Consider the following 11,660-nt stretch of genomic DNA (forward strand, 5'->3'; position numbering starts at 1 on the left):
TTGTGACCGCTCTGAAGGTCCATCAGATTTTCTTCTGAATTTTGACGTGAAACCACTGTGGGATGATTGAGAAACGGATCTACTGCACAAGGAAATTTAGATATGGCTAAAAGCATGCCTGAGGAATATTTGGTGATTTAATTTTTAAACTAGATCTAGGAGGTTGTTAAACAGATTTCCAAATAAATAAATAAAAGTACTGGGTCTAATCCGATGAAACGTGACATATTAGAGCTATATATTATGGTTATATCAAGTTGAGATATTTTCATGTTGGTAGATTACATTTTCCCCTACATGTACAATCTTTGCTCCGAATTTTTTGAAACTTCGAAATGGCGGTTTTAAATCGTTCAATCCCCTCTTTGCGGAGGATGATGTCTACCGCACATGCTATTGCAGGTACTGTACATCCGACCCGTGGAGCAGGCACCGTGTGCACCTACCAGCTGTCCTCTGTAGTAGGTAATCCCTGCCGTCGGTGCCTTTCCACTGTCTACCGCGCCCCACCCGTCAGGCCGTCGTCCTTTCCAGCCGTCACAGCTCACAACGCTACGCTCGGGCCGTGGAGCGCCCACGACCCATAAATAACCCAACACAGAGACGGAGGCGGAACTCCACAGCTCATCTCCCCAGCCCAACGGCGACACAAGGACGAGAGGGGAATCCACGGCGGGAAGGGTCGGATAGCGCAGCCATGTCTGCCGACGAGGCCGCACTCAAGGTACATGCCCCCGTGAGATTTCCTCTGAATTTACTTTCTGGGTGTAGGTTTCTGGCTGCTGGATGACCCGAGAGTTAGGGGATTTTCGAGGGCCGAATTTGGGCGGAGGGTTCAGTTGCTTTGGATCGGTATGAATAATGTGGGGGATCCATGCACTCGTGATGCCAGTGGTGGTTTTACCATTCTGGGCTATGGCGGAAGAGGCTCAGAGCGAGGGGGATTTTTGTGCGAATTTCTGTTCGATTTGGGCATTGCAGTGTGGCCATGAATAGGCTGATGCCTGAATTTCGCAACTCAATCCATCTCGTCCCACCAGTTCCTGTTTTCCAAGTAGTATGCCAGTACTAGGAGTAGCTATTCCATTCCATCCATGTGTATCAGGTCTGAAAACATTGACTCATCACAGAGTAAGCATGCAAATTATACACTTGCAATATGTTCTTACGATCTTAATTTCTAGTGACCATCTCTTTGAGTTCACATATTGCGCCTCACTTGCACTCGATGAACTTGCACTTGTTTTCCAAAAATATTCATCCATTACTTTATGTATACTTTTTTCTGCTGGTTGACAAAAAATGACATTAAATACTCATCTTTGACACCTCGCCTGGGAGAAGAATATGCGCTGGAGTCATATTGGCTGTTGACTTCTTACTGACATAGTGACTCATGCACTACGAAAAGGATTTTGGGAATAAAATATTGCGAGTTTCTATATTGAAAACCGTGAAAATTATATCTTGCGTAGAGGCAATGCAATTTGGTGCCTTGCCAGCTTCCACGATTATTGCTACTTGTACAGCTAAATATGCCCTCAAGGTTTGGCCTTCTGCTTTTCCTACGATGTGTAATTACAGTAGGATTTTGGCAAATATCATGATATGATGCAAACTAAGACTTAAAGGTCAATCAAACAACATGCATTTTCTTAAAGGCGTATTCTAGAATTTAAAATGCCTACGAACAGTATTTGTGATGCACTATCTCTTCCTCCTAGTGGTCTGTTTCTTGAAGGAATGCTTGTTAACTTTGCTCTCCTTGTCAGATTCCGTGTTATCTTAATGTAGTTTATTCTGTTACAGGCCTGTGATGAGAGAACAAACCTTAGTGTGGCTGCCTCGTATCAAGCTGAAAATGGTTTCATCACCACAGTTGGTCCTGCGGAATCAGCGAAGGCAGCTTATGCATTTCTTCCTCAAACTCCTACTGAGTCAACTGACGCGCACCTTGTTGAGTTTGCAGAGGCTATGAGAAGTAATAATACAAATACGTCATACGCGACATCATTTGATATCTTTCACCCTGCTGTCAATACTCAATACTTATATGTGGAACTTACTGCATATATGTCTTTAATGAATTTATACTTTGCAATTGGAAGCTATTGCACAAGCACTACGACAAGTCGCGGAAGGAAAAGCTGCTGCTCAAGCAGAGGCAGCTGAGTGGAAGCGCAAGTATGAATTAGAGAAGGCAGTCAAGGCGCACAAGCATCACAGTGTAATTAAAGGTACAAATTGGAGCTTATATTTTGCAAGTTGTTCATGGTAGTCATCAAATAAGACTAATAAATCACTTCTTTATCATAATTCCCTTATTATTGTTTGATCAGCATCTGCTGACTCATTTTGCGTAGATGTTAATGAACTTACCAAAACAAACCCAAATTACACAAATAACATGATTGCAGAATGGAGATGCATTAGGAATGTTGGCCAGCAAGTTAACAAACTGATCATTTTATCTTACATGCACGTGATTCTAACGGAAAAATGATACTTCTAAAACTGTAGCATGTGCAGGTTGCAGCAACTGTGTCAAGGACAAGCTAGAGCATTTGGCTAGCAAACTGACACTGGAGACTGCCTCGGCTGATCAGACAGGTTGTTGTGGAGACCATGGGATCTGTTCACGTCAAATTCTCCAGGACCAATCACCTGGACCCAACCAAAAATTGGATGATAAGACTGTTGGAAGAAAGGTATCCTTGGGCAATACGTTATGAGAATGTTAAATTTTCATATGTCATGTGGTTTGCTGCTAAAATCAACTTATATCCAGTTGTTCATCATCTAATGCTGCTGGACTACCTCTGAATACTTGTTGGGTTGATGTCACCCAGATTAGTTAAAGAAGGCCAATAAAAAAGAATTTCGAAAAAGATGTATAAGCTTAAATAAATCTTGGTCTTTGTTTCTGCCATTTGCTGATATTTTTTGCTGCAAAACAATGTCTTACTAGCCTTTCTACTCTGCTATATTTATTTCCTTGTTTTTTTTAATTGAACAGCATTGCACAACTAGCACAAACAAACACAAGGGCCTGTAGTGCAATTGTAATTTTCAAGATTCACCTTCTCTGACCTAGTGAGCTGATGCTTTAATATTAGAAAGAACTTTGCCATTTTAAACTGTTTGACTTAAATCAATTTTCAATCTTTTCTTGGATTGCACTTCTATTTCTCAGTTTATTGTCTATCCAATCTAAGCAAAAAAAAATCTGATAAGCATGTTAACTCTTCATCATTGAACCTGAAAATTAGATTTCTTTATCTTCAATTTGCTAAACCTATTGGAGTAGAAGCTTCCTGACAAGCGAGTCATCTATGAAATTTTGTTTGTGATACACAATTAAGAGGCATGCCTTTCATGCTTTGGTTCAGTTGGAAGAATGTGTTTTCTTACAGTCCAGTCAGTCAACCTTTTTGTTTTTTATGAAGAATCGTTTTCTTTATATTTGCAGGCACCATTTAGACTTTCATGGGGATGCAATGAAGATAAGAACGGTCAGCACAAGCATGATTTTGTGTCCTTCGAAAAAGGGGATATAACAACAGCAGAACGCAGCAATAAACAGGTAGCACTTTCTGCTCAGTTGGATTCATTTTGAACAGAATACCCTATTTGTTTTGACTTGTCAGAAATTATTGTCAAGATAATCTAATTGCTCCGGCATATTTTTTCATGTCCACAAATACTGGCTTACAGATTTTGCTAAAATGGGAATCCCCTCCACAAACAGTTCTTTTTGTGACTAAACCTAATTCCAACGCTGTGCATGCTCTCTGCTCCGAAATGGTTCGGTATGTTTACGTGCTGCCTATCCTGAGAGATTTTCACTAATATCAATTATATGGTGTCCTGTATTGCATATGGCTCTATTATTTTCATTGGAACTTGTTTCTCCTGTTTAGTTATGCTGTGTGGTACTTTATTGTTAAATATCTTTGTTCACGTGTGCTAAGTGTTGTGTATGTTTTTTGCAGATGGCTTAAAGAACATAACAACATGAACATCTTCGTAGAGCCACGAGTTAGCAAGGAACTACTGATTGAAGATTCTTACTTCAACTTTATTCAGACATGGGCTAATGGTAAGAATTTTTTTTTAGTGTATATTCATATGCATTTCTCCACATTTCTTCAGACTGTACATTTTGCAATATTAGGATATAAGAATGATATGTTACTCTACTTTAATTGGCTGAATGTTTGTTATTTTTAAAATCTAAATAAACTGCTATGGACATAATAATCACATAACGGATTATAAACTGGTCCATTTCACTTATGCGCCTCAGAGTTACAGAGCATGCAACTGGACTTGCAAGTAATAATCTGAATTTCTGCTCCTTCGCATGATTTGTTTTGGAAGTATTCTTGTACCATCTCATTGTAATACTCAAGCACCCGATGCCTCTTGCTTTAACATGTGACTGTGGTATGAGATCTAGTTATCTCAAGCAATAATTCTTTCCCATCAGTAAACAAGTTTGTTGATGTTACTTTTGTGCAAGATAACCTGTTTCCTTAACGCAAGAACAAGGTGTTCTAGAGTCTCAGTATCTATTATATTGTTGGCTATAATGCTTGAGTGATCATATACTATTAAGCATTTCCATTTCCATTGATGCATTACATCCAGTAAGGTTCTTCTGTAATTTCTTATGATTTAAGATATCCTTGATTTACTATTATTAGTCGGATCTGACATATTCCCTTATAGTGCTTGACCAATCTGAAATATTTGGTAGATCAGGAAATGAAGACATTACATACAAAGGTTGATCTCATTGTAACTCTCGGCGGTGATGGAACTGTTTTATGGGTATGCACTATGCAGCACAAATATTGTGACAATTTATTAAATATGGATATTGTGTGGTTAGCTTACAGCTTAAGCACTTGGTTAGTTCAACATTTTCATTAAATACATTAACCTTTTTATACCACTAAATGCCTCATAGGTGTGCCTAGCTATGTGAGTAGACACCTACTAGATACGTGTTAGTACGCAGCTTGGCCTACAGCATTGCAGAACTTAGAAGAAATGATGTGTCTCCTGTTCTTTTCTTCAGAGGGTAAGGATATCTTTTTTTTTCTGCGGAGAGATGGTAAGGATATCCCAATGATGAGTCGATCTAAAATTGCGACTGTGTAATAGTATCTTTTTCCATGTCCTGTTAATGTAAACAATAGTGTTGAGTTCTTCACTAAATATTTCTTTTACTACTCAGACACTTCTATTAGGAAAAAGTAGACATATACATATAGCTCAGTCACCCTATCTTTCGTCAAGCAGACCCTTGTGCCGTTTTTCATCATATGGAGCACCATAGCTAACATAGTTTTAGTAGAAACATCAGGATAGTTGCTGAGATTTAAGGCCCTACTTCCAGTCATATGTTTTTAGGACAGGTAAACTCAGCTTTCTTTCCATAACTTTTAATCCTACGTATATCTCATAACCTTCTCCGGTCTACATATTACGGTTGTTAGTATAAGTGGGAAATGACCTACTATTGGATAAATTCATAGCCTAAATGCCCCTACATTATGTTGAAATAACTTACTGTCGTTGTTCTCTTTCAGTATTTCTGGCTTGTTTCTTAAGCCAGGGAATGATTTAACATGAAAACCTTTATAAACAGGCTGCGTCACTGTTCAGAGGACCAGTTCCTCCAGTTGTTGCATTCTCTCTTGGATCATTAGGCTTCATGACGCCCTTCCGTATCCTTAATCATCAGTGTTGAACAATTGCTAACCATGTTGTTAAATTGTATGGCTGTTTTACGTCATTACATTATTAACATTAGAATATTGCACTTCTGCCTTGTCAACTTTGCATAGCAGATCCATGGTATGTTTGGTTGTGTTTGCAACCGGCCATAGCCTCAGAGATTAGGATTAGTTCATACTTCACTATGTGTCACAGTTTCATACAACTGCGGTACCAGGGATGCACACATATTTGTACCAGACTACCAGTGCATCTAATTCATTAGTAATACAGCACATATTTTACTCAGTGGGGCTTTATGCTCTGTGCTTGCCCCATAATTATATTTCCTCCTTAACTTGAGCTAAGCAAGCGAAAAGTATCGTGAATGCTTGGACAATGTACTGAAAAGACCATTTACCATCACGCTAAGGAGCCGTCTGCAGTGTCATGTAATTCGTGATGCGGCCAAGGATGAAATTGTGACTGAGGAACCGATTATAGTGCTAAATGAAGTTACAATTGATCGTGGAATGTCATCTTACCTTACCTACTTAGAATGCTATTGTGATAGCTCTTTTGTTACATGCGTACAAGGAGATGGGCTGATAATATCCACGACATCTGGAAGCACAGCATATTCACTGGCAGCTGGAGGATCCATGGTTCATCCACAGGTTCCTACATATGGTTTCCAGATTTTATTTAGCATTAATGTTTTCACTCACAGCATGATTTTTTATATTGGGCCGTTACTGTGTTCCATATTATGTGTTAAAATCAGTAGAGGTGGGTCCCAGTTTCAAGAAGCCAAAACCCTGTCCTAGTTATACAAGTCCATTTTTATAGGGATCACTGTTTCGACTAAATGCATTCCATATAATGTTGTTGCCTGATCAGCTCTTCAGATCATCACAAAGGCCATGTTACCTGGTAATATGTAATTGAGAGGAATCAGCCTGTGGTACGAACTAGGATTTTAGCGAGAGATAGAGAAAGGGCTCTTACCCCAGTGGCAAGATAAACAAAATTTCTTGTATTTCTGGCTTGATTAGTTCCCCATATAGTGTTCTCTTTGTATAAATACCTAACAGTCCAATCTAAGTAACAATCAATATGTTGGTCCAAACTAAGTATATCTTCCTAATTTAAATGCTACAACCTAACCGAAAGATTGAAGATCTTATCCAATAATTGGGAGCTGATCTATTTGCTAGTGGAGCTATGTACTTCCATACATAACATTAACACAGAAATTTGATTACTAAAATTATGTATCAGCAATTAAGCTCAATTGATTTTTTTTTTTGCTCCCTGCTTAGCTATCATTCCATGTTTCATGTCCTTCAGTTTATCATCATTCTTGAGTATGAAATGATTATTTTTTATCGGCTTCTCATTTAAGTTGTGCATATGGCAACTTTGATGATATGTTTCACCGGTATATGCAGGTCCCAGGGATCCTTTTCACACCAATCTGCCCTCATTCATTGTCATTCCGGCCTTTGATACTGCCTGAATATGTCACTTTGCGCGTGCAAGTACCATTGAACAGCAGAGGGCAAGCATGGGCATCCTTCGACGGCAAGGGTAGAATTCAGCTTGGACCAGGCGATGCCCTCATCTGCAGCGTCTCTCCGTGGCCCGTTCCCACAGCATGCCTGATGGACTCAACGACTGACTTCCTGCGAAGCATCCATGAGGGTCTCCACTGGAACCTCAGGAAGAGCCAATCACTGGACGGCCCTGCCTGATTGATCAAGTTTGTGCAGCAGTCTGTGCCATCGGAACACGATAGGGGCTGATGAAATGGCAGATGTGTAATATTTCAAAGCATCTCCTCACAGCCCAGCAAAGATGGAGTACATATATGTATCATGTATGCTCCCGTGATAGTTTTTTGGTTCTTTATGGATCTTACATTTTCTATACCCTACCCATAAAAAAGGTTTACGATACATTTACCTGTAGTCTGGTGTGAAATTCAAACATGGTCAGTTGGTAACCAATGTGAATATATTAGTTCTCTGGAGTAGAGGCAATGTAATTATGCATGAGTTGCAACTTTGAAACTCTGATCTGAATAATGAGTGACTTCTTCCTTTGCTGCTTGTAATATATTAGCTCTTGGAGTAGAGGCAATGTAATTATGCATGAGTTGCAACTTTGAAACTCTGATCTGAATAATGGGTGGACTTTTTCCTTTGCTGCTTGTCTTGCAAGAAGAGACCTAATTATGATTTATCGGAACGGTATTCTCGGCGCCAGACTTTCATAAGACCTTGTCATATTTGGTGATCTACTTGTCTCGCCGAGATTGGGGATTTGCGGTGGCGCAGCCGCGCAGTGCTGACATTGTCCAAACCTGAATAGTAGCAGGAAGTTTGCCGTTCCGTTTCAAAAAAAAAAGTAGGAAGTTTGCCGTGGCGGCATGCCGTGTCCTTAGCTATTAGACTGTTTGTTATAGTATTTTAAAAGTACTACTCCTTGAAACGGAAAATGGAAAAGTGATAATGTACCTGGTGTGGAAGCACTAATCAGGAAATGGAAAAGTGATAATGTAGTGCCATGGTTTATACTTTTTTTCCCAGCATCCATAGGTATCGCTGGAAAAAATGGACAATTGCCTCACAAAAAAAAAGCACAAGCGAGATATTCTTCCTTAACAGGAATCTCAACTGTGGCAAGAGACGAAACTTGAAGGGTCAAACTCCTCTATTGGGAAAAGATAGGACGGATAAAAGTGTAAAATTACTTGTTTAAAACATCTTAAAAATAACATTTGATATTAGAAGTTGTATTTTCAGTGGTTAAATGGGAGGGAATGAGAAAAGAGGGACGCGATAATCATGTGAGGCAATGAAGAAAGATGGTAATATGGACAAAAAACACCACATGAGTATGGCGATGGAAAAAAGAGAGGGTAGTACGGGATATTCACTTTGGCTCATAGGAGCATTTACTATGTGAATCTACATTTCGAAGTGTCAAAAAATTCTAAAGTAAAAAATTTCATGTACATCTACACATTTTATGTTCGTGCACAAGTTTTCAAAAGAAACTAAAAAAAATTATGGCTCATGTAGAAAAGACAAATTTTGATGCTATAACACGACTACGTACAGGACATTTTTTTGTCTTTTTTGTACACGCCACATAAAATATTATTTCTCCATGAAAACTTGTGCACTAACAAAGAATGTCACGATGTACACCAAAAAATTTATGTCAGAATTTTTTGACATTTTAAAATTGTTTTTTAATTATTTTATATAATGGAAGCATTTGCTCCTATGAGCCAAAACGCCACCTCCGGGTAGTACACCAGTAGCACTACACAGTAGTTGCAGTGCCCAGAGCGAGGACAAAGTGTACCGGTTAAAGGATGTGAAGTACGACGGAGAAAGTTTTTTTGGAAAGAAGAAAGCAGTAGTTCTGTCGACTAAAAGAGACGACAGATGGTGAAATATTTTTGTTTCCGGAATTGGTACAGAAGAGAACGACAAAAAGTGGAGTAAGTATATTTTCTTTGATGGTATCGTAGAATAACACAACATTATTTTTGCCAAATAAAAGAGGTGGTAAATGTTGGATTTTGTTTTGAATTGCCGTTTAATTATGTACCGGTGAATAATTACTGTCCGGAAGAGTGGTTGATGCTCAAGATTTGTGTAAAAGTACCACGCTTGGGTGCAGTTAGAAATTTACCATTGCACAAATATGGGCCATGAAAGAATTACTATTAAATAGTTAACGGCCCATTTCATAATTAACACTAACAAATTACTGTTGACGTAAGATTTTCTATCGAGAAATTGCTATCGGGAAAAAAATATAGGTAGCCACCACCTCGCAAAAAACTACTGCGAAATAGTTAACGCGACAAATTAGATTTACCGTTGAAGAATTATGCTCCAATGAGGGGTAATTAAATTAATGTTGAATGTTTATACCGATGAATTAAAAAGTTACAGTTAGAAAGTAGAAAAAAATCAAAAGAAAAGTAGCATTGTTCATACAAGCACGCTGTTGACCTCAAGATTTCTACCAAGAAATTGCTTTCGGGGAAATGTTCGAATGAATTACCCTTTGAGCTCAAGATTTCTACTGATAAATTGCTTTCGAAAAAATATATATAGTTATCACCTCATGAAAAAGTACTGCGAATAGTAAAACTTATCGTTGAAGAATTATGCTCCACAAAAAATTACTGACGGGTAAGTAAAATAGTGTATGACGTTTCTACCGACTAATTATTGCAAATAATTATTACCGAGAACTTTAAATTTGTTGTCAAAAAGTAGAAAAAAGAATAATTATAAATTTAAAAATAATAAAGTAACACTATTGACTCGCACTATTCATAACAGTTGTTGGGTTCCGTGGCAGAAAATAAATTTTTTTCCTACTGACACAATAACATAGCCAAGATCTATTCTATGCAGATGTAAGGTAACCGAGGGATATATTCATACCATTGAAGACCAAAAAAACGTTACGTTTTGAATGAACATTTTTTATGAAGGTATACGAAGTCGACCTCAAGGTCGAGTAGAAGTACAAGCGATGAAGCACTTAATCTTGATCGCCTCCGCGGCTCTACACATGTACGGTGTATAGACGTCCCTCGGGTCACGGGCCAGCATAGCAGCGGAAGAAGAAAATCTAGACTGAATTCCAGAAGCACGACGACGTGCGTATGGCGGAGAGATCTCACCTACGCACGTGCCAAACTTGGAAACACACACACGGGGGAGATGGGTGGGAGAGAGAGCAAGGGGATGAATGCGAGGGAGGAGAGGGTGCTCCTTATATAGGGGTAGAGGAGAGGATGGTTGGCGCGGCCGGCCCACGATGGGCCACCGGCCCACCCCTTCCCTAGGGGTTCGGTCAGCCCCCTTCTTGGGCTGCCTTTTCAGGTGGCCCATTTGGGGGTATCCCTATTTTTTCTCATTTTCATATTTTTAATATTTAATTACATCAATTAAATACTAAAACACAAATATTGCGTTTCTGAACAATTCACAAATCCCGGAACTTATTCCGATACCTCTCCGAAACAATTCTCGTGTTCTTCTCTTATTAATTACTCCACCGATCCCGGATAATCCCTAAGCGTCGTATACCCTTAAACGTGCCACCGTAGGCGTTCGGGAATGCGTAGACATGATTAAGACACTTCTATGATCAATGATCAACATGGGGTTCTTGAAAACCATGCCGACCCCTTTGCTTTCCATGAATTAACTTATCGCTTGAACCTCAACATCTAGTCCTATTTCCTTTGTCATATGATACCTAGTTTGTCCAAGATTTGATGTTTGGTATCCTTTATAGCTAGTTCAATCTTGTAGCTAACAAACATATTCAACTCGTTCCCATGATCTGGCATTCTTGTGACCTAGTCACACATTTTGCAAGCTTCATTAATGTGATATCACCGAGTGGGCCTAGAATATCTATTCGTCACGCGGATGGACAAATCTCGTTTGTGACAAATATGCCTCAACTCATCCCATTGAAATACCTGAGCAATACCTTTATGACCACCCTTTCACGGTGTGGCGATTCATATCATCAAAGTATTCTTCCAGTGACAGTGATTAGATATGGCATCATCGTTTAAGGATTAGTTTACAACATTTCTTATAGTATCGTAATGCCAAACTTTGTGACTGGATCACATTGCAATACATTCTATGGACGTGAGTCCGTCACATCATTCATCCAATGACATGACTCCATTATTAATAACATTGTTGTCCATGACCAGGAAACCTTGATCATATGTTAAAATAATACTAGTAACTTACAAGCATACTATCGGTATCTATTAAAAAGTCGTAAATGTATTTAAACTTGTATATCAAGACACTTTTTAGTATACAGATGTATTCAAATTTAGACAAACCTTCAATATTTTTTATGAAGGGATA

General features: G+C 38.8%; 1 protein-coding gene across 2 annotated transcripts; it reads left to right on the forward strand.

Moving 5' to 3' along the window:
• The first annotated feature begins 592 nt into the window (after positions 1 to 592).
• LOC124707784 (putative NAD kinase 3) lies at positions 593 to 7,871 on the forward strand. 2 transcript variants are annotated; one of them, XM_047239477.1, is made up of 11 exons: positions 593 to 724; positions 1,810 to 1,981; positions 2,109 to 2,237; positions 2,521 to 2,708; positions 3,470 to 3,583; positions 3,715 to 3,809; positions 3,993 to 4,099; positions 4,760 to 4,833; positions 5,657 to 5,735; positions 6,094 to 6,401; positions 7,176 to 7,871. In XM_047239477.1, exons 1-11 carry the CDS (start codon positions 698 to 700, stop codon positions 7,476 to 7,478), a joined length of 1,596 nt encoding a protein of 531 aa, XP_047095433.1. In that variant the 5' UTR covers positions 593 to 697; the 3' UTR covers positions 7,479 to 7,871. The 2 variants fall into 2 exon arrangements, with proteins under 2 accessions (XP_047095433.1, XP_047095434.1); XM_047239478.1 differs by having other exon boundaries at positions 2,530 to 2,708.
• Positions 7,872 to 11,660: the final 3,789 nt, after the last annotated feature.

Source organism: Lolium rigidum, chromosome 4 (genome assembly GCF_022539505.1).
Source record: "Lolium rigidum isolate FL_2022 chromosome 4, APGP_CSIRO_Lrig_0.1, whole genome shotgun sequence".
NCBI classification, from domain to species: domain Eukaryota; kingdom Viridiplantae; phylum Streptophyta; class Magnoliopsida; order Poales; family Poaceae; genus Lolium; species Lolium rigidum.